Source organism: Eubalaena glacialis, chromosome 13, assembly GCF_028564815.1.
Source record: "Eubalaena glacialis isolate mEubGla1 chromosome 13, mEubGla1.1.hap2.+ XY, whole genome shotgun sequence".
Classification (NCBI taxonomy): Eukaryota; Metazoa; Chordata; class Mammalia; order Artiodactyla; family Balaenidae; genus Eubalaena; species Eubalaena glacialis.
This window is the reverse complement of record NC_083728.1, coordinates 71,307,210-71,330,442: the sequence shown is the minus strand read 5'-3', so window position 1 is coordinate 71,330,442 and position 23,233 is coordinate 71,307,210. Positions and strand designations below refer to the sequence as shown.

At 41.8% G+C, this 23,233-nt stretch overlaps 1 protein-coding gene and 1 non-coding gene across 5 annotated transcripts in view; one reads left to right on the top strand and one right to left on the bottom strand.

The window, feature by feature from the left end:
- VPS35L (VPS35 endosomal protein sorting factor like) overlaps positions 1-23,233 on the bottom strand; it is a 118,351-nt gene that overhangs the window by 53,080 nt on the left and 42,038 nt on the right. For all 4 annotated transcript variants that reach the window (XM_061208178.1, XM_061208180.1, XM_061208181.1 and 1 more), the window contains exons 12-19: positions 22,080-22,173; positions 18,369-18,446; positions 17,759-17,881; positions 8,891-8,937; positions 7,974-8,085; positions 7,327-7,443; positions 4,858-4,911; positions 1,592-1,672 (exon numbers count right to left, since the gene is read on the bottom strand). In XM_061208178.1, coding sequence (XP_061064161.1) covers positions 1,592-1,672; positions 4,858-4,911; positions 7,327-7,443; positions 7,974-8,085; positions 8,891-8,937; positions 17,759-17,881; positions 18,369-18,446; positions 22,080-22,173 — 706 coding nt within the window. The remainder of the gene's footprint in view (positions 1-1,591; positions 1,673-4,857; positions 4,912-7,326; positions 7,444-7,973; positions 8,086-8,890; positions 8,938-17,758; positions 17,882-18,368; positions 18,447-22,079; positions 22,174-23,233) is intronic.
- TRNAG-ACC (transfer RNA glycine (anticodon ACC)) lies at positions 2,524-2,596 on the top strand. The gene has a single exon. It is a non-coding gene; the product is annotated as a tRNA-Gly (tRNA).

The following is a 23,233-nucleotide window of genomic DNA, read 5'->3' as shown; positions in this document are numbered from 1 at the left end:
ACACAACCCACTGAACCAACCTTACCCACTGGGGGCAGACACCAAAAACAACAGGAACTACGAACCTGCAGCCTGCGAAAAGGAGAACCCAAACACAGTAAGTTAAGCAAAATGAGAAGACAGAGAAATACGTAGCAGATGTAGGAGCAACGTAAAAACCCACCAGACCAAACAAATGAAGAGGAAATAGACAGTCTACCTGAAAAAGAATTCAAAGCAATGATAGTAAAGATGATCCAAAATCTTGGAAACAGAATGGAGAAAATACAAGAAAGGTTTAACAAGGACCTAGAAGAACTAAAGAGCAAACAAACAATGATGAACAACACAATAAATGAAATTAAAAATTCTCTAGAGGGCTTCCGTGGTGGCGCAGTGGTTGAGAATCTGCCTGCCAATGCAGGGGACACGGGTTTGAGCCCTGGTCCAGGAAGATCCCACATGCCGCAGAGCAACTAAGCCCGTGCGCCACAACTACTGAGCCTGTGCTCTAGAGCCTGTGAGCCACAACTGCTGGAGCCCACGTGCCGCAACTACTGAAGCCCGCGCACCTAGAGCCCGTGTTCCACAACAAGAGAAGCCACCGCAATGAGAAGCCCGTGCACCGCAACAAAGAGTAGCCCCCGCTCGCCGCAACTAGAGAAAGCCCACGCGCAGCAACGAAGACCCAACACAGCCAAAACTAACTAAATAAATAAATAAATAAATTTATTAGGAAAAAAAAGAATATGTAACTAATTTTCTTATACTAAGTGAGCCCAGAAATCACTTGATTATAGTGATTATTAAATAAAAAATAAAATCTTAATTAGGTCTGAAGTTACTTTATAGTAAGTGATCCTGAGCTGGATTCTGTACTAGAGGGGAAAAAAATCTGCTATTAAGGACATTGAGTCCACTGACAAAACTGGAATATGGACTGTGGAGTAGGTAAAAGTAATATATTAACATTAAATTCCCTGACGTTGATAACTAAACTGTGGTTATAAAGGAGAATGTCCTTGTTCTTAGGAAATACTCACTGAACTCTTTAGAGGCAAAAGTGGCATGATGTATGCAATTTATCCTCAACTGTTTTTTAAAAAATTTACATACGTATGTATGAATATATATGTCTGTGTGTGTGTGTGTGTGTGTGTATGTACACACATAATGATAATGATAAAGTAAACATGGAATCTCTTAACAGCTGGTGAATCTGGGTAAAAAATAATGGGAGTTCTCTGAGCTATTCTATTAACTTTCCAATAAAGTTTGAATTTATTTCCAAATAAAAAGTTAGCTTAACTGAAAAACATAGGCATCTTACTTACTGGTGCCAAGCAACTGTACAGGGCTTTCCACATCACACCTCACTGAATCCTCACAACCATTCTGAGGAGGACTATTATGATCCCCATTTTACAGGTAAGAAAACTGAGGCACAACAAGACTAAGTAACTGATTAAAGGGCACATGGCTAAGACATGGCAATGCTAGGATTCAAACCCAGGATTATCTGACTTTACAGCCTGACCCATGCAACATACCTATTTAATTCAACAGAATAAAATTCCTAATGGTGTGGAAATGAGAAATGAAAATCTGTCACCTGAGGGTAGGAGTCTTCAAATGCACGATCTGGAGTCATGTGCTTGATGACATCGGCCAAAACAGTATTCACCTCTCGTTTCTAAGTGGGGAAAAAAAAATCAAACCTGTATTAGACACTGAATGGTAGTCATTGACCATTTTTCTGGTAGAAAGAACTAACATTTTCAGAATATAGCACACACCGTCCAGTAGTTTCAACTACTCTGCTGAAAATAATGTAAGGGGGGAAATCCCACCCATACCACAGCCGTAAAGATGGCTATGTCTGCACCAAGTCAGGACTAAAACACGGTTCTCAAAGGTTCCTGTCCCAGCTTTCTCTGAGTGCTGGTGAAAACCAACGTGCCACTTTCTGCCTGCCAGTCCCGGGCCCCTCCCCAGGCGCTGCAGAGAGCAGCGAAGCACTGTGGGAAGAGCACAGACTGAACCCTTACAAGCTGGGTGACCCAATGCCCACTTCACTTTTGTCAGCTGTATCAGGGGTCAGCCAACCAGCCCAGCACCTATTTTCATACAGTCCAGGCGCCAAGAATGATTTTTACATTCAAACCAAAAGAATAATAATATTTGGTGACAATGAAAATTATATGAGATTCAAATTTCAGCATGCATAAATACGGTTTACTAGAACACAGCCATGCTCACTCCTGTATGGTCTACGGCTGCTTTCATGATAGAGTGGCAGAGTTGGGCACTTGTAACAGAGATCATATGGTCCACAAAGCTTCAAATACAGAAAAAAGTGGACTTCTACAGAAAAAGTGTGCTGACCCCTGGTCTATATAACTCGAACAGTGAAACTTCCTGGCAAGGTCACTATGAAGCTGTGCAGCTTACAGGTAAATTGCCTGGCACATAGCACGCTATCTAAATAGTTGCCATTATGTACTCTCTCATTTAATGCTCATTAAACTCCCCAGCGTGCAGACTTCCCTGGTGGTCTAGTGGTTAAGACTCCGCACTACCAATGCAGAGGGCCTGGGTTCAATCCCTGGTCAGGAAACTAGATCCCGTATGCCACAACTAAGAGCCCGCGTGCCGCAACTAAGACCGGGCGCATCCAAATAAATAAATACATACATACATACATACATAATTAAATATTTTTTAAAAAACCTCCCCATCATAAATAAATAAATATTTAAAAAAAAAAAAAAACACTCCCCATCATGGACATCATTATCCCCATGAAAAGTTAAGTGGCTAAGCGGCTTAGCCAGGGTCACAGAGCTAAAAAAAATCTGACAATGGCACTAAAAGGAACCAAAGCTTCTTGGAGAAAGAGCTGATTCCAAATCTAAGATAAGAAAAATACAAGGGAGGCTGGAGCATCTTATAATAGAAAGCAAGGAAGGCATCAAAGACTACAAAGAATGTGTCAGGACTCAGAAGCCAACCTGAAAAAGCAACCACTGGACAAAAATGGGACAATTGAGCATCAGGAAGAATAATATAATTGCAATGATTGATACATATCAAATATGTTTCAATTAGTGAGTTCCTACAGATACCAACAGCAACTACTACTCACTGGTCACCTTTGGGGATGCTGGGGAATTGACTCTTTACTCTAAAAACTAGTAAGTAACAGGGACAAAAATGAGCATCTTGCCTTTTCTGTACAAACTGTACCTCAGGGTAACCAAATACGTGGAGCGAAGAGGTTCTCTTCAGGCCAGTATTCTAGCTAACAAATAAAGGAGAAATGATAACTCCGAATATCACCATTTTGCAACCCGTGATAAACCATGAGATGAATGCGCTTCAGTGGCCACTCACGTCACGGAGAGACAACCAGATACCATGAGCCTCCCAGGAGAAGCACCATACCAGCACCCAGGGTGCCAAAAAGTCAGATCTGAAGCTGATGAAGTCTCCTGTCTCCAGAACTAACTGCCGATTTATAGGAAATACTGGAGGCAGAAGAGCATGTTTAATCACCACCACAGGCATACATCTGGCCAATCGAGACTGGGAAACTCTACAGGACAAAGGACCCAATTTCTTCAACAAATAAATAATAGAAAAAAAAAAAAGGGAAGGGAACAGGGAGGGAGGAAGAGAAAGAGAGGGGAAGAGAGAGGGAACTTACAGATTAAAAGAACTCTAAAGTTTTTACAATGTATAGATCCTATTTTAATCCTGATTGAACAAATAAACTATAAAAAACTTATGAGACAATTGGGGAAATCTGAAAATTTATCGATTTTTAATGGTATTAAAACATTATTAATTTTATTAGTTACAATAATGTATTGAGATTTTGTTTCAGAAAAGTGAATTCTATTTTAGAGATATGTGCAGAGATACTGACAGGTGAAACACGGTGATTGAGCTGTGCCTCAAAATAATCCAAGGGTGGGGAGAAAAGGTAAGGACACGAAACAAGACCTGTCATAAGTTGATCATTTCTGGGTGATAAGTACAAGGGAGAGCATATGTTTGAAGTTTCCATAATAAAACAAAAATTGGACAAAAGAAAGAAAATTAACAGACCAACATTTACATAATGCTCAAAACGAGGCAAAACCCATTTCTGGAGTTAGAGACCAGATGGTGCCTACCTTCAACTTCCAAGGCTGTGACTGGGAGGAGAGTATGGGGGGCTTCAGGGTGGGGTGGGGAGTTATTTCCTGTTTCTTGATCTGGACCATGATTACACGGGTGTATTTTGTGAAGATTCATTATACAGCAAACTTACGATACATATGCTTTTCTTCATGCAGGCTAAACTTCGATTTTTTTTAAGTTGATTAAAATAAACACCTGGCAACAGGATTTGAAACCACTTCTACCTGCTTCTAAAGTCTCTGCTCAAAAAAAAGTCTCTGCTCATTGACAAGACCAGCATTTCCCAAACTGGGGTTCTAGTTTGGGCCTAGGGAAAGAAGTATCTTTGTTTGCTTAGAAAAAAATTAAATTACATGCAAATCAAATATGTTCGGAAAACGCTGCTGACTAGACTCCCATGGAAAGTCCCAATATACTTTAACAATAAGGATCTAAGGTGTATTATGGTGAAAAAACCTGCTTAACTTTGTATAATGCAGCATTTCCCAAACTTACACGTGAGTGTGGAACACTTTTGTTATAGGTCACGTATTAATGCTCCATCACACTATACCATAAAGGATGCAATTTTCATAAATTAAGAATAATTACCATCATAAAATACCTAAATGTCTAAGCTAGACTTATTCACAATTACGAACATGAAAAAAGTATACAGTAATTCTTTCAAAAACAATACCACAGCACACATACCGTGAAATGTTTGCAGGTGTACTCTACCCACACTTCGGCACAATTAATGTAGTCCTACAAAGAAAAAGTAAAAGTGTCATTACAATAAGAATGCCACGATTGACCTTATGGCAAAAGCTCATCGTGTACAAATCCCTTCAAGGGCTTTGAAAACTAAGAGTTGGTAAGTGATGGGGATTTCAAGAGTGGTTCATGTACAGAAAACTCTGGCCCACTGATAGATTTTACCCTGAGAGGTGACGTGAGAAAACATAAGTTGCCTGAAACTAATTAGACTGTCATTCTAGAATTGCTACTTGGGCCAAGACAGAAATCTGGGAAGCTCTGCCATGCCTGGAGAATGGGAAGAACCAAAGGGCAGTGGAGATAACAGTGGGGAGACCTCATCACACCTCAGTGGAGACAATGACCACAGATCTGGTTGAAAATTCAAGTAGTGATTACGATGTGACTTTTGAATGTTCTGAGAAAAAACAGGCCTCCTGCCTTTAAAAACAAACCGTTTGTCCTAGAGAGGGGTGATGTATATAAGTTGTAAAAAGGTTAAGAAAGCACAAAGGTTTTAGGTAAGAAAGGATGTGTTAGATTCAAGTAGGAGAGACAATGAGATGGCTACGGAAATGGCAATGACCAACTTGGTAAGGCTGTCTGCCCCAGAAAATATGCACATGGGAAAAAACTGTCAAGGAAAAACAGAGTCTGCAAGTATACCTTTTCTGTTCCGACACTTCAAGGAAAAGAAAGAAGAAATGGGGAGGGGAGAAAACGATTATCTCATTCACACAAGAAAAGCCAGGAACATTCTAAAGTCCAACAGGAATGCTAAGGTGGACTTAACGAGGAGAGTGTGAAGTTAAAGACTGGAGAAAACTGTTATTACGAGCTTCTGATGCAAGGTTGCTTTGAAGCACTGAAGTACAGGCACCAGAGGCCCAGAGGTTTTTGACTTAAATATCCTAAATAAGCTGTTTTCATTAGCCAATCAGAGTTAAGTTAAATAGAGAATTTCAACAGCTAGAGTTTAGTGAGAATTTTGCTGAACTTAAGATAGATATATGATTTTGTAAAAAAGTTTCTAATTTTTCTAAATTATACTGTTCTTAATACACTATCATAAATGTGGTGATTAGCAAGGGGTTTATAACTGGGCTCACTTTAATATTTCCTTCTCAATAAATGATCAAATCAAATGCCACATATTCACTTATTCTCTGTGTTATGGTCTGAATGTTTGTACCCCCCCCAAAACGCATATGTTGAAATCCTAGCCCCTGATGTGATGGTATTAGGAGGTGAGGCCTTTGGCAGTGGTTTAGGTCATGAGGGTGGAGCCCCCCTGATTGGAATTAGTGCCCTTATAAAAGGGACCCTAGAGAGGTCTCTTTCCCTCTTTCTGTGATGTGAGGAGGAGAAGCTGGCAGTCTGCAACCTAGAAGAGGGTCCTCACCAGAACCCAACCATGCTGGCCACCTGATCTTGTACTTCCAGCCTCCAGAAATGTGAGAAATGAATTTCTATTGTACATAAGCCACATGATCTATCATATTCTGTTACAACAAACTAAATGAACAAGGACATGCTGCTAGTAGGAGGAACAGTGCAGGGTGTGGTGAAGTTTGGCCACAAAGACAGCCAATAGCATTTCCCTAGTGGCAGCCACATAAATTGCTGGCACGCTGCCTAAAAGGACAGTGAGGCATAAAACCCAAACCTACGACACGATGACCAGCACTACATGCATTACAGCAACTAACATCAGTTGGTCCATCTTCCCAAGACTTCCTGTGTCAGAAGTATGGGGAGAAAGAGGCTTCAGCTGTCCATTCAAGGGAAGGAAACTGGAATTCCCTTTTGCTAATCACTGGCTTGACTACTGATCTTCAATTTAGGAATATCTCAATAAATTGGTTTTTTCAAATCCAAATACAACTTGACCCTTAAAAAACGCAGGGGTTAGAGGCACTGATCCTCCATGCAGTCAAAAATCCGCATATAACGTATAGTCAGCCCTCTGTATCCACGATTCCTCCGTATTTGCGATTCCACTTCTGTGGATCCAACCAACCATAGGTTGTATAGTATTTACTATTGAAAAAAAATTCCATGTATAAGTGGATCTGCGTAGCTCAAACCCATGCTGTTCAAAGGTCAACTGTGCTACAGGCTGCTGTACTTCGAATGCTCTTTGCAAAGCTACAGGTCTTTTAAGGTTTCAAGTATTTATAATTTTACACTTTTGGTGCATCTTAAAGCCTCGAGAATAAGACATGATAGGGATACAAAAATCAAAGAAATACATCTTTAAAGCTGTAAGTTCTCCATTACAGATTAACAAATAATACAATTAAAAGTAGATTTCTTTAAAAAAAAATAAGGATGATTAGTTGAAAGAGAAATTTTTTAAAAGAAAGAGTATACTGCATAACTTGGACAAAAAGCAGTCAATACAAGGTCTAAATGGTCACCCACCTGTGGATTCTTCAATTTAGTGATAACTTTCCAAGCTTCATTGAGAATCTGAAGTCGATCACTCTCAGGAGGATCAGCCAAGGCCAAGTTTAACCCCAGTGAGCGAAAAAGAAGATGCTAAGAAATATAGCAAACCATTACGATCCTGGCGGTGTACAATCAGTATAACTTGAGGCAATAAAGGAAAAGGCTGTAATAGCTGGCCTGCCTTGAGGTTAATCTTCCAACGACCGTTTTCTGAAGTTCTACCACAGACCTGTGCAAGTTAGACTGAGAAGCTCAAAACAGAGAGCTGGCTCTGTGTACCGGTCCAATCTGTGGGCCATAATATTCTCCTAGACAAAGCTTTTCATAAATAATGAGTGAAGATATAGTTTTAAGGATGTAAGACCAAAGTTCTTCCTAAATATTTCATAGTGAGCTAATTTGATAGATTTAGGACTCAAGGAGGCCTGACTCGCGGCAATTACACGTGTCTCACAACCCCAGTCGCTAACTCATTCTCCATCGTACTCTTCAGAAACAGAGCCTTCGCTTGTTTTCCTGTTGGCTGGAGCTGCCCCTGACTCCGAACTCTCTCTCCCTGGGGAGCTACTGGGCAAACAATGCCTATTTGTTCTCCGCTAAGCATTAAGTCAAGAGCCTACCTTGGGGAAACCAGACTCATCGCACTCTTTAATCATGCCAATGAAATCCATGGACCTTGTGGCGATGAACTCGGCCCGGAAAGCTGACATTACGGAATTCAACAGCAAGGCACTGAAAGACACACATGCCCCACGTCAGCAGAGCTTCCCCTTAATGAAAGTCGCTTTCATTTTAGGATGTATGTTGTTGGGAAAGATGACTGACAGCCCTTTAATGGTAAGGGTGGAAAATTAAGAAGACTGGAGTAAAAAGGCAACCTCTAGAGACTAACTCGGTGTTTTATGCATATTCAGAACTTAATATTCAACTGACTGGAAGAGTGGATGGATGGGTGGATGGATGAGTGAATGGGTAGATGGATCAATGGATGGACAGGTAAATAAGAAAGTAATCAAATCCATTTAAACAGAAGAAAACTGAGCCTTCAGTGCACAAATAAAACTAAATATTAAGTAAGAATATTGATCCAAGCTGCAAATATATATCCACATCTTATGAAAAGCACTGTTCTAGGACCTAGGGACACAGTGGTGAACAAAACCCACTCCAGGATGCTCACACATCTGCCACCAAAAGGAGAGCAGAGGAGAAACCTCTTATGCCTGGTAGACAGGAATTCGAGTTTATCCTGACCTTATCACTTATCACAGCCCCATAGGGAAAGAACTATTATTATACCCATTTTACAGATGAGGAGACGGAGGCCCAGAGGGGTCAAAGTAAGTGACCCAAGGTCAGAAAGCTAAGAAAGAGTGGAGCCAAGATCTGAACCCAGGCAACTGGACTCCAGCATTCCTGACCTCCATGCTATCCTGCTTCTCTGTTGGCCCTCTTGCCCATGCAAGCATGCCAACCTCAAAAAAAAGCAACCAACTCCATTTTCAAACACAGGCTTTATGAATTTCAAAATACTTACTTGTTTCCTAGTTTCTTACATCTCTCCATCATTTCGGTTAGCAGAGCCTAATTAAAAAAATAATAAAAACCATCAAGTTGGAGGATCTAAAGCAACACTTCTCATGAACAGATTTCCAAAGCAATACTCTAAAATAAATACAGCCACATGCCCATTTCTATCTCAGTGCCTGGCAGGCATGGGGAGGATGGAGGAGAAAACAAGCTCACTCTTGTGGCATTTAGTATAATGGATAAGAGCTGGGGCCCTGGCCTCAGGCACACTTGGGTTCATATCCAGTCTCACCAACTACTTTTCCTCATCCTTAGGTAAATGATACCGGTGGTACCATCCCACCTACAGATTACTGCAGGATGATGACAGTGGTACCTCCTATGCTCTAGGGCACCAAGAATGAAATTTGCTTTACTCCTCACCTCCTCTAGACCCCCCTTGTTCCTCCCCATTTCACGAGGTGTCTGTGAAATTCTCAGTAAAGCAAATAACAAACACTGGGCCAGTACTTGGTGCTGGCCAGTCACGGTGAGAAGCACATGGCACTCATGATGTCACTTCTCACAACCACCATGAGGCGGGCTCTCTATTCTCCCATTTCACAGATGAGAAACCATCCACTGAACAGTGATGTGCTTGGGCCAAGGTGACACGGCTAGTTACGGCGGGCTGGATGTGACCTGGGCAGTCGGGCATCAAGGGCCATGCTCTTCACTATACTTCCTCTCCATGCATTTTGAAGGACATTTTTTTCCCCAAAAGGAAGTAAATGTTTTACTCATTGGGATACTATTAATGGCTTTAGAGCTATCTTAAGACAATTACGTATCTTTAAAAGAGCTCCTATTTTTTAAAAAAATCAATGGAAGGAGTATCCAATAGGGCAGTGGTTTGGGGAAGGTTTTGAATGGCACAGGCAAGGTCAATCCCAAGACAAAAGAGCTGATAACAGCGGCATCCACACTGAGCACTCACCAGGCACACAGCACTAGGCACTGGGCTAAGCGCTTTACATACCTTTTCCCATGTACTCTTCACAATGGCCTTTGAGGCCCATGTCAATTATCACCACTTTACAGTCGAGGAAGCCAAAACTCAGCTAGGTTAAGCCACTTCCTACTAAGTGGTAGAAATGAGATTTGTACCTAAGTCTGGTCCGGAAGGCAAAAGATAAAATGAGTCTTCTTTAGTGAAATTCTACCCTTTCCAGCTGTGTCCCTCTGTATTCTGGGTGTTGCCTGAATAATTAAGGTGATTGTTGCTTGTGGAGATACTGTCAGTACCCCTAACCCCAGAACCCTGATTTTATTCAGATTTCTGTCTCTGCCAACAAAAATCAGGTTGGGTCCTGTTATGGAGTGAATTATGTCCCGTCCAAACTCATATGCTGAAGCTCTAACCCCCAGTGTGACTGTGTTTGAAGATGGCGCTTTTAAGGAGTTAATTAATGTTAAGTGAGGTCATAAGAGTGCGGCCCTAATCCAACAGGACTGGTGTCCTTATAAGAAGAGGAAGAGAGACTAGGGACACACATGCACAGATGAGAAGACCAGGAGAGGACACAGTGAGAAGACAGTAGACTGCAAGCCAAGGAGAAAGGCCTCACCAGAAACCAACCTTGCAGGCACCTTGATCTTGAACTTTCCAGCCTCCAAAACTTTGAGAAAATAAATTTCTGTTGTTTAAGCTACCCAGTCTATTATGGAAGACTGCTAAGGTCTGAATAGCCACCTAATTCCCAAGTTGATGGTGTTAGAAGGTGGAGTCTTTTGGAGGTGATTAGGTCTTAAGGGTGGAGCCCTTATGAATGGAATTAGTACTCTTATAAAAGTGGCCCAAGAAAGCTCCCTTGTCCCTTCTGCCATGTGAGGACACAGCATGAAGACAGCTGTCAAAGAACAAGGAAGTAGGCCCTCACCAGACACTGTATCTGCCAGCATCTTGATCCTGGACTTCCCAGCCTCCAGAACCATTAGAAATAAATTTCTGTTGTTTATAAGCCACCCAGTTTGTGGTGTTTTCTTAGAGCAGCCCAAACATACTAAGCAAAGTAATACAGGCCCAAGCCAATCACGGTGGTCCCATTCCCCTTGCCAGTGGTGAGTTTAGACAGGGCACATGACCCATTTCTTGCTACTTAGATGGGGGCTTAAGAGGAAAAGTTTCCTTTTTTTTGGCCACACTGCACGGCCCGTGGGATCCTAGTTCCTCGACCAGGGATCGAACCCAGGCCCTCAGCAGTGAAAGCGCCGAGTCCCAACCACTGGACCGCCAGGGAATTCTCAAAGTTGTTCTTAAAGAGGAACCGAAGACTCCCCATCTTTCTGCCTTCGGATGCTGCCATGTCTGGACATGATGTGTGGAATGGCTACAGCCACTTTGCTGCTATCTGGGGATGGCAGAGCAGAGAGAAGAACAGAACCTGCCTGGCCCAGAGCCTTCACTTGTTATTCAACAGAACACACTGAATTATTTTTGAAGGGCCAGTTAGGTGTTTGTTCCTTGCAGCCAGCATCCCAATTGATGATAAAATTGACAATGTCACAAATGGCTTCCCTAACCCATTCATGGGGATTTAATATTTGAAAAGTCATTCATGAAGACCAATATCAAAGTGGTTTCTGGGAAGACTGGGAAAGAGAGATTCTTATAATGATCACATTGATACTCCTTAACATGCACGAATAATCACTCACTCAACACCTGCCTGTGAAGCAACTTTAATGTAGTAGCCACTATTTTAGGCACTGGGAATAGCAGTGAGGAAATCAGACAGAAATCCATGACCTTGGATGCTTATTCTCTCTTTCATACACACACATGCAAGTGCACATGTGCACACGCATGCACAAATGAATGAGCTATCTTGGGCCACCACTTCTGAAAAGACGAAATAGGGCAAATGCTAACATATGGACAAAGTGTTCTGGCCATTAAGACAAGACAAATGCTTTAAAAGTTCTCTTTTCACAGGAGATGAATGCATTAAAAATGCATCCGACAATATAACTTAAGAAAAAAAAAAGGGCTCATTGTCATTACCCTTAAGTGTCCAGGAGCCAAATGCTATATAGATCCCAGGAAGGTCTGTTAGAGGTTATTAATTTTTTTTTCTGAGAAGTGACAGGATTGATTATCTTTGGCAAGAACAAGATGAACAACAGTTCAAAGCAGACTGAGATTGAAAAAAGCCTACTGGCTGAGATAAACCATTAAAAAACTTGCAGCTCCGAATATATGTTCACAGACACATCAGAACTTGAAGATTCATTAGGCCCCTACATTTCGTTTGTTTATATATTTGTTTTTTATAAAAATTATAAAAATAAGAAATGCTTATGGACAGAAGTTCAAATAATATTGTCATGTATCAAGTAAATTATGAGTGCCCTCCCTCCCAACTCCCACTTCCTAGGGATCACCAGTGTCAACATTTGGTGTTTATCCTTCTAGGCCTTTGTCTATGCCCTATGAATACGTAGCTTTTGTTGTAGAAGACTTGTTCTGCTTTACAAAAATGGATAGTCTTATACATATTGAGCTACAATTTGCCTTTTTTACTCAAGAATCTAGCATGGGCCTCCCCTCCTCCCATGTTAGTACACACAAATCTACCTCATTCTTTTTAATGCCTGAGGAATCCACATCACGTATGTAACTATTTTTCAAACTGCTCCAAATTGATGAAGTTTTTTTAATGTTTTATTTTTAACCAATTATAGCCTCATGAGAAATTGCAGAAATAGTATAGGTGCTGGGTACCATCACCCAGCTTCCCCCAGTGGTAACACCTTACATAACTATAGTGCATTGTCAAAATCAGGAAACTGACATTGGTATAATATAATTAGCTAGACTATTTCACCAGGTTTTTCATGCACCCTTTTTTTTGTGGGGGAAAGGGTATATCTTTGTGACACTTCATTAACATATTTGGATTTGTATAGCCACCATCACATTTAACTACTGGATTTTTAAGGTTATCTCCAGATTAGGGTTATCTACCCACTTCAAAAGTATAGGAAAAGAAAAAAGAAGTTCGGTCAATAACACATTTCTGTTTTCTAAACTGAGATTAACTCATATGCAGCCCAGAGTGCTCAGAAGATATGTACTTATACTTATACTAAATAGCCTTCCAATCAGCATTTACAATTATTGCTCCATAAAAAAAGTGAACTAAATGATACACATATCGCATTTTCCTTATTTTTCTAGATGAAACAAACATGTAAAACAGCAGGCAAAATCATAAACTAATCTTAAAAGCTAATACCTTTCCTCCAATCCAGAGTTAATGTGGCTCAAGTCTCAAAGAAATAAAATATTTCAGTGTGAATAAAAAGAAATTTTATACCCCAGGTAGTAAAATGAGAAATTTTTAATTTTTCCTATTATTTATCTTTCTCTGGGGATTTTTCCCTAATTCAAAAGAATGAAAATAACACACCTGTATGCTTGAGAGGGATTTATCATCGACCAAGACTAGTCTTAGATTTGCATTACTAGCCTAATCATATATTAGAATGTTTAAAGGGCAACTTATAGTATGACCATCGGAGTAGCAGTCCCATGGGTCAATCTGTTCAAGTCCCACCTTAAAATGTAGCAGTTATCAGGAGATACCTAGAAAGAAAGAGTCTAAAGCAGTCAAGGGAACAAATCTGTTGGTTTCAGTCACTGCCAAAATGGCTACATGACTTCTTTCTAATTGTGTGACTGTAAGAAGTTTGTAAGCCTCAGGTACCTCATCTGTAAAATGGGGATAACAGCAACACCTAGCTTGGGGAAGCTCTGAGAGTGAATTAAGATAGCCCAAGTAAAGTAACTAATACAGGCAGACCTCAGAGATATTGCAGGTTCTGCTCCAGACCACTGCAATAAAGTGAATATTTCAAAAAAGCAAGTCACACGAATTTTTTGGTTTCTCAGTGCAAATAAAATTTATGTTTACACTATACTGTAGTCTATTATATGTGCGATGGCATTATGTCTAAAAAAATGTACGTACCTTAATTTAAAAATATTTTATTGCTAAAAAATGCTAACCATCATCTGAGCCTTCAGTGAGTCGTACTTTTTTTTGCAATAGTAATATCAAAGATCACTGATCACAGGTCACCATAACAAATAATAATGAAAAAGTTTGAAATATTGCAAGAATTACCAAAATGTGACACAGAGACACAAAGTGAGCAAAATGCTGTTAGAAAAATGGCACCAATAGACTTGCTCGATGCAGGGTTGCCACAAACCTTCAATTTATGAAAATGCACTATTTGCGAAGTGCTCATAAAGCACAGCACAACAAAACGAGGGGTGCCTGTGGGGTGCATGGCAGAGGGAGCCTCAGAAAGAGGTGGTTAAGGGCTCAAAGCTTAGCAGCATCTCTGACCCATCTCCCTGCTCCATTTTTCACAGCCAACCAACACTGCCTTCTCAACTCTTCCTGAAAGGTCACACAATTTTCCTAACAGTAGGTATTTGTTATAATGTTAAGTGAGGGAAAAGCATCATGAAATCATGCAGGAAATATTTCTCATCTACAAAACACAATTACAGAGCAAGAATGAAAGTGGAGAGAGAAATATTAAAAAGAAAATGCACCAAAACGTTAACAGTGACCAGTTATTCATGACAGAATTTTAGGTGGCTCCTTTTCTCCTCTTAACCTTTCTGTCTTTTCCAAGTTCTTTCCAATGAATATGTACTCTCCCATCCATTCTGCCTCTTGTTTTTTCCATGGCTACCAAATAGTTCTCCTCTAATCCATCTCATATGCTTCTGCCAGTTTGATCTTCAAGCACCACTTTTTTCAAATTATCCCCCTGATCAAAAATCTTCAAGCGCTGCCTGGTCTCCACGACATGATGCTCAACAGCCTCTGCCTGAGCCACTGCCGGTCAGCCTAGTTCCTCACTCGCCTCCAGTAACGCTGGTCTCCTTATTATGCCTCTTACTTGTCCGTCTATACAGGTCCCGTCCCTCAACCCCTCCTTACTGCCCCTCTGCTCATCTCCTGGCCTTCAAGTCAGTCCAGGCCCCCATCTGCTGTTAAGGTCAAAGACAACAATGGTAACCACCCTCATCTGCCTGCTGCCTACCATGCACCAGCTCTTGGCCATGCGCTTGACGCGCACTATCAGTCATCTCGTAAGAGCCCTTCGAGGAAGGTTCTATTATTGGCCCCATTTTACAGCTGGTAATACTGAAACACAAAGAGGTAAAGCAGCCCAAGGCAACACAGCCACAGTTTGAACACAGCTCTGCCCGACTACCTGCCCCAGCCTCTACCACTTTCCTCTTCCCTCCTTCAATGGTGACGACCTGCATCACACAGCTTAGCAAGTGATCATGGGATTCCATACCAGACAAGATAAAAAGCTGCTGAAAATGATGAGAAGCTTATCAAGGGATTCGTTTTCATTGCCCAAAAGCAGGTTTTATGAAACGGTTGCTTTTTTCTCTGCAGAATGTGCCTAAAATTGGGGGCATAAATGTTTTTTACTTACTCTAATTTTAATTGTATAAGGGGAAAAAATCCTGTCTTTAAATGACAACAAAAAAGCCTTTTTGAATAATCACTCCTTGATTTTTTGGGGGGAAGGGATTTGATATTTCAATTTCGATCTGAAATTTCGTATGTCAGATATTTGCAGCTGAAGGCATTTCTCCCTTCTCTCATCTAGATAGTTCTCCCTTCCTCTCTCTCACCTACCTGTCATGTGTATTGCCAGCTGCTGCAGACAAACTCCTATATTCTGGAGGTGTGGCCTCTTACAGACACACACAGCTCCAACTCCCCGGTGGACACATCCCAGCCACTGTCAAAGAGCTTTTAGGTATCATATTGCCACACACATCTTCACCACCCTCCACACTGACATTAATTCTTCCACATTTTGAAAATGACTTTTTTTATGAGACACTGCAAGTTCCTTATTTAAATGCCCCAAGAATCAGAGTTTATTATTATTCAGGTGACCTAATTTTTTTAATCACTTCTTCTAGTGCAATAATGATTTCCTAGAGTTTGACTCCCCAGGAAAGCTCTACTCCCAGCTTCTGCCATCCTTTGAGATTACTGGCACTTAAAAGGAAGAATGCCTCATGACATGTCCTTTTTGTTTTTAATCCAATTTTGCTTCTCATTAAAGTAAGGAGAAAAAAATAAGTGTTCTCATTTTCAAATGATTCGGTCTTGCTCATAGGTTTCAGTCATTCAGCTGAATTGGTCAAGTTCATGATACCTCTTCCCAGGAGCCTGGGCCAGCGTGTGGTGGCTGAGACTACACTGAAGATCACAGAGGATGGCCAGCAGGTTTTCAAAGAATGTTCTGTTAAACTGGTTTGATTTAAAATCAATTTACTCAATGGTAAAAAATTCACCTGAAATATGAGATGTCCCTATTTTTCTCCTCATACTTTAGGATTTGGAAAAATTTTAAATATACGCAAGACATTATACTCGCTGAAAAGTTAAAAAACAGGGCAAGAAAAATAAGACGATCCAAAATCTTGCCCTCCAGCGATATTTTGTCATATCTCTCTCTCAATTCTCTTGTGCAGATATGAAAATCACGTTTGCAATCCCAATGACACAACAAACATTCAAGCGCTGTGTGTGGGGCTCTCCACTAAGCACTGTAAATGGACTGTCTTGTTTGATCCCTGCAGTAGACTAGAAAACAGGAATTACTACTGCTCCCATTTCACAGATAAAGAAAAAAGCTGAGTGATTAGGGACACGTGATTTGACCTCTGCTTTAGTCCGACAGCTGTAAGCAACAGAGCTGAGATTCAGATTTAGGCACCCCGACTTCAGGGCCCACACTTGAACACCAGGCCACACTACCACTTAGGACACACACAGTAACAGGTGTAACTTCCTTTTTTCACTTGAGCACCCCTTACATCAGTGTGTACTCCATCGTGGGTCTCCAACATCTTAAATGGCCCCCTAACATTCCACTGAGTACACAGACCATAATTTAACCAATCCCCTTCTGATGGTTGTCTCCACTGTTTCACTAGCGTGAATGCAGCTACACATGTGTATGTGTGTGTGTTTATGCACTCATCAAGTTATTTCTACTGTATATTTTAAAAAGTGGATTGCTTAGTCAAAGTTGTATCTTTTTTTTCTTAACAGCTGTCAATATGTGTTTGCAGATACAGGGAAAAGACAGGTGGATTTGAATTTTGCTTTACTCCAAATATCCTTGTTTTGTAGCAAAGTCTCTTTCCCTCACAAAGAATAAATTCTCAACCATCAACGAGAAGACAACAGAAGCTTCATCTATCACAGTTATTACGACAATCTGAACTGGTGTTCCACTGAAATTGCTTCTCAGTCCTAGGGAAGAAAAAGAGTATTTCTGCTATGATTCTGACTTCACTTTAATCCCTGACAATGCTTCAATTAGACAAAAAAGAAAAGAAAAAAAATTTATAAGAGCAATTACGTATCTGAGTTTCCCTTTCCTTCCATAAAATGGAGAAAATATTATCTGCTTTACGACTTTATTAACTTATTATCAACCCAAAAGGAGTGTATGAAGGTTAGTGAAGAGGCAATGAAGCCTGCTGGCCCTGGAGTCGGATTCAATGGGTTTGCGTCCAGTCACCGCCACTTTCTAGCTGTGTGACCTTATGTAGGTATTTGGCCTCTCTGGGCCCCCACATCCCCCTCCCAGAGTTGGTAAACAAGGCAAGGCAGGAAAAGTGCTGAGCGCAGAACCAGTCACAACAGTGAGCCGTTATGAAAGGGCCCTGATTATGTCACTGGGCACACAGGTGTAGGGGTTGTTACGACACAGAAGAGAGGAGCCCTCCTTGGTGGTGAGCTTCACACTGAAGCCACCTGGCAGTTACCTCGGGGGCATGGTAGGAAATGCACTGGAAGATCCAGTCCATGGCAGGCGAGTACAAGGGGAGGTAGGATGGAAGCTCCACTCCCTGGAGCACCAGCTGGTTCTGGACCGTATCGCCGTGAATCTACAGGAGACCAAATAAACACTCAAAAGAAGGGGAAGTCACATAATAAACGAAGAGCATGGAACTCACAGACTGCGCATATCTGCAAGCATTTGGACGGCCCCGAGAGAACTAGCCTGGTTTCTCAGGGTTTTTTTAAACTAGAAAAAACACACAAAGTTTCCCATGTCACCAGGCTGAGCTGCTCTGGGAATGTGTGCTGTGCAGAGAAGTAACCTGATAAAGATGGAGCCAGCAGATGCTAAGACGAAAGGCTGATCAACGGGAGACGTTTCCTGTTAACACATGCATATTAATCCTCTCTGCTTGTTCAGTACAATCAGCACATTTTAATTGTGTGTAACAGACTCGAGTGTAATTTTATAGGGTTTACACATTCAAAGAACTTTAAGGCAATCTCGACTTGGAAAACCAACTGGGTTTTATGAATTTGTGGTCATGTAGCTATTACATCAATTAGCTGCTCTGATTGAGAGTGTACTCTTACCTGTTTGAACGTGAGGAGGAAGTCAAAGAAGTTCTTATTTAGGCTTTCTTTGAGATGTGGAGCCACTTCCATGCCCACCTATAGCCAATCAAAATGAAATTACCTTGACCATGGAAAAACAGGTTGTAAATAACATATACAGTGTGATGTCATTTTTGTAAATTAAAAATATACATATAGGTAGATATAGGCAGAGAGGTCCAGAAAGTTAACTTTTATTCTTTTTGCTTATCTGTTTTCTTATTCAATAAGCATATCTTGCTTTTATAAGAAAAACCACAGAAGCTATTTTTAATGAAAAGAGGGCAACATTTGCAGTAATCATCTTAGCAATTTCCCAAAGGTAATGAAAGTATGACTGAACAGATGACCAAGGGAACAAATCAATACAGCACTAAGGAGAAATGTACTCTCAAGATCATGTATACGATATTCTCTTCCTCTCTAAAAAATGATAAACACACATGTGGCTGTATTTATTAAATGAAGCAAAAAGATTCTGGTATGTAAGAGAGTCAGCTGGGACTTCACTGTTGCATTGTTAAAATACATGGATTCATTCTTTGCTGGGCAGTCATGGAAGCAGACATAAATTTTGATGTATTTTAAGCAGTTTTTTATTAGACAAGCATGAAGCCCAACAATGCTGTAATCCATTGGTTCCTTCGTTCATTGTTTTAAAAAGATGGTAACATTTTCAGCTGAAAAAATTTGCTCATCATAGAGAAGGTGGCCAGAGCCCTAGGGTTGGATGGAAAAGTGAAGGTCTCAGCTACGGCGGGAGTGCAAGTATTTAAAACAAAACAAAGCATCATAATGTTCCTTAAACTGAGCTCCTTGAATACACCTCAATTCCACACTGCTGCTTTAGCACAGAAACAACTTTGTAAGGGGAGTTGCTTTCTGGGACCTGGTTCCTTCCAAGGGGGACAGATTCCTGCCACTCACCTCCCCCCTACCCAGAGGTCATGAAGATTCATGATAATGAGGTTTTTTAGATGTCTGTAAAGAATTCCTTTGAGAAGAATTATGCAAGATCCACTGGGGCGGTAAATTCCAAGGGCAGCTCTATGGCTGTTGGGGATGCTTCCAAGGACAGGCACAGAGATTAAAAAAAAATACTAACAACAAATGTCAGATCCACTTCTACTGTGTTCTGATTCTATTGTCTTTCCTTCCACTAATCATTTTGTAGAAAAGGCAATAATTATCTGTTAGGCAACAGCAAAAAAAAAACCCCAGTGGACAAGCAGTGGAGAGGAACTGAAGGCGCCATGACTTAGGAGTTAATCATACTTTCCGTTAATGAACAGCTTTGAGGTCCCCCCATGCCCTGCCTACTCACTGCCTCTGTGTTTTGTTTATCTCTTCCCATAAAGCCAAATGAGCAGCTTGGAAATCTGCTTGGGTCTAAAAGATTTCTACTACTTCTACCCTTGCTACTGCAAGGGTAGTTACTCATGATTTCCATCTGCTGTTTCTGCCTGCCTAGCATTCATTCCCTCTGTTTCTGGAATCAGTAAAGTGGATTTGCCTTTGGGGAATCAAACTTCCCTCTCAGACCAGGAGGTCTGTGGCAGAGCTGGACCCAGCCGACTCTGAGCTGCAGGGGTGGGCACGTGACCCAGGCTCAGTCAGTAGGCATATCCCATCCCATGGCCACAGTGACTGGTCTATCTATGGACAAGGGACCCAAGGTGGTGCAGCGAGTTTCTGCCCTGAAACTCTGGCTGGAACTACTGCGGAAAAGGCACTCTTGCCACTGGAGTTCCTAAGTCAAGAGGATGGAAGCCTTTCCACCATATGGAAAAAGAAAGCCTCAGAGTGAAGTCACACAGAGGAAAACAGAGCTGAGCAATGAGGGAGGAGACAATTCTTGACATGGTTTGGGGGCCCTGGGTCTGCATGCACTACCGCAGGCTCTTCAGATGCAAAGGCCAACAATTTCCCCCCTTTTGCTTCAAAGTACTATGAATTGGGGTTTTGCCACTTGCAATTGAAAGAATCCTTACTAATGCACACTGTCTCCTTCTTTTTATATCAAAAGATTTTCAGTAACTACCCAACCAGGGGAATCAGTGCTCTGCCTAAATTGACACAAATGATTTCGGATACAGTGCATCTCACCACCAGCTTTCCTAGGGTGGGTCTGTAATCTCTCCTCATTGCCACTGAGTTTTAAAGTTGCATCTGTCATGCAAAGGCACGTTATATGCAACAAATATCATCTTTCACTAGGTTGTGTACCTTACTTCAAACTTTAAAACTGGAACAGGTTTGTAAGGAATGAATATTTCTACCCACTTTCTGATTTCTGTTTAATAACTGTGTGTCATAAGACACACTGAGATTCTAGATCTTTATTATTCTACTATTACTGACATCAAGGTGAGTTCAAAGAATGTGACGTGTCCTACAAGGGGACAGGCAGCAGAGCACAAATACACAAGTGATGGTATCCTTACATCCCACCGCAGGATCCAGCAGCATTTTGCAGACAATAGGCCCTCAGCAAACGCTGACACGGCTGGAGCGTTCAAGCTCCCGATATTCCAAAGCTGAAGCTCTAGGAAACATATCTGATATTCCTGTATGAAAAATCCACGCCAAGTTTCAAGCAGATGGCAATGCATAAATACTTTGGCCTCGGTTACTACGAGGGAGCAAGTGCCCTTAAATGGAAAGCTTTTTCTTTCTTCCTTTTTTTCTTTTCTCCCTTATCAGGGAGTGGACCTAGAAAAAGCATCCTTCCTAAGGATGTCTGCTACTCACTCTGAGGGCAATGACTTTGATTTCTTTGTGACACTGGAGACCACAGGGCTTCTGTCATTTGTTAGACGTCACATAAAAGAAGCAGATCAAAGGCTACGGTCCTCGCCTTCTGATTTCTTGGTATTGATGATCACTAGCAGGGGAGAGGGAGGTCTCTAACTGCAGCTTTGTCCTCCAGGAAGTCTGGGGTTCATCAGGACCCTACAGAACAGGGGCAATGACCCCGCTCTAAAGGTGAACAATGCCAATGGAACTAGCAAGGGGGACTCCCACGGAAAGCTGACAGAGGCAAAGGCCTCATGTGAGTTGAAGAAAAACGACTGTAAACTCTCCACAGGGTGCATTTTTCATAAATGAAAAACTTACTAGTTTTAAGTAGGAGCTTCACGGTGCTTTAAAGGAGAGAAAGGCTGATTGATTTACAATCCTCACCAGCACAGCAGCCCTCCAAGGCCAGGCGACACAGACCCTGATGCCCGCCGTCACCAGGAGCGCCTCTCCCTGCCAGACAGCCCTCACCAACTCGCACTCCGATCCAACTCTTTAATACGGAGACCAAAAAACTAATAAAACAATCAAATTCGAAGACAAAGGGAAAGCATGTTTCGAGTCAATGAAAAGCAACCTATCAGCCGGAAGGCTTTGGGAGTCTCCTTCCCAGCGAGAAGGAAGAAACAATTAGTTCTGAAACTTAGTTCATTTGTAAGAAGAATGACCTTAAACACCCCCTAATTAGAGTTACTGGTAAGTGGGTCTACTTTGAAATTAATTTTTAAAAGGAATCCTACAGCTCTGCTTTCTGTGAACAAGCTGTGCTCTAAAATTAGCAGCTAATAAAGTCCTTCTTCCAGTGACTGGTGAGGTGGCGGGGAGGGAGAAGCGTGAACATTAGAGGGGACAGGACACGGTCACAGGCGCGAGTGCCGGGACGCAGCTTACCCTGCACAGGTAAGCCCTGGCGTACACCGACACCAGAGGGTCCCCGATCCCTCGGACCATGCAAGTCAGCCGGGGCAGACACTCTGAAATCCCCCTGTTAGAGACAAAAAGACGGCAGCATTACACCCCGCGGGAGAACTCTCTGTTCTTTCATTTTTTTTTTAATAAAAATAAAGCCAGACTTCCTAAATGCAGGGGGGAAAATCAAGCTTCAGAACGAAGCCAAGGTCAAAGTTTGAGTCTTCTAAGGCCATGTAACAAGAGTCTTTCTCTCTTGCCACGATTCATTCTTTGAATGGTTTCTTTTATCTTTACCATTTGCTCAGTGCTGGAGTCTAACCTTCACTTTTTTCCTGCTTGAGGTCACATTTATTTTACTAATTTAACGATTTTTGTCCCCCAGTTATTTTCCACTGACCAGTCACTCCTTGACCTTCTTGATATTTTCGTCGTATCTATATTCCTTTGGTACTGATTTGCTGCCCTGTGCCCCGCCCCTTCCTAGCACCTGACACCTAGCACCTCAGGCTAACATCAGCATCGCCCTCGCCCTCGGTGTGAGCTGTGACTTATTTATTCCTCCTGCCACGTGGGACTTCCATCTGCCTTGGGCATTATTCTCCCCCAACTGGTGAGGCAAAATAACTCTTTCTTCAGCACCACGCTATCCCCCCAAACTCCCCCAGGCATCCCCAGATCCCAATCAAACACATTTGGTACACATTCTAAATCCAACCCAACTATTCCTCAGAGCACCGTGAGTCAGCCCATGGCTTTGAGGAGTTGATTATCTAGACGGTATCCAACACCACTCAGTATTTCAGCAGCTCTGCAGAAAGCAGAGCTGGTTTCTCCCGGCTCTGCAAAACTACTCTCAGTACAATGTCCGAGGTGACCCAGAGTAGCAAAGGGCTTAGGGGCAAAGGCTTTTCCTTCTGACATCATCTTGGACAGCAGCAGCAAAGGCAATGAGTGAGGGCCCACGGGTGTCACTCCCAGTGTGGTGTGTCCAGCTCACCGGACCCTCACAGACCCCTTCTTAGGGCCTTGTTCACAGAGGAGACTGGGGGTCAGAGATGCTAAGTAACTTTCTCAAGACCACACAGCTAGTAATAGCAGAGCTAGGATTCAAATACAGTTGAGCTGAACTTCCA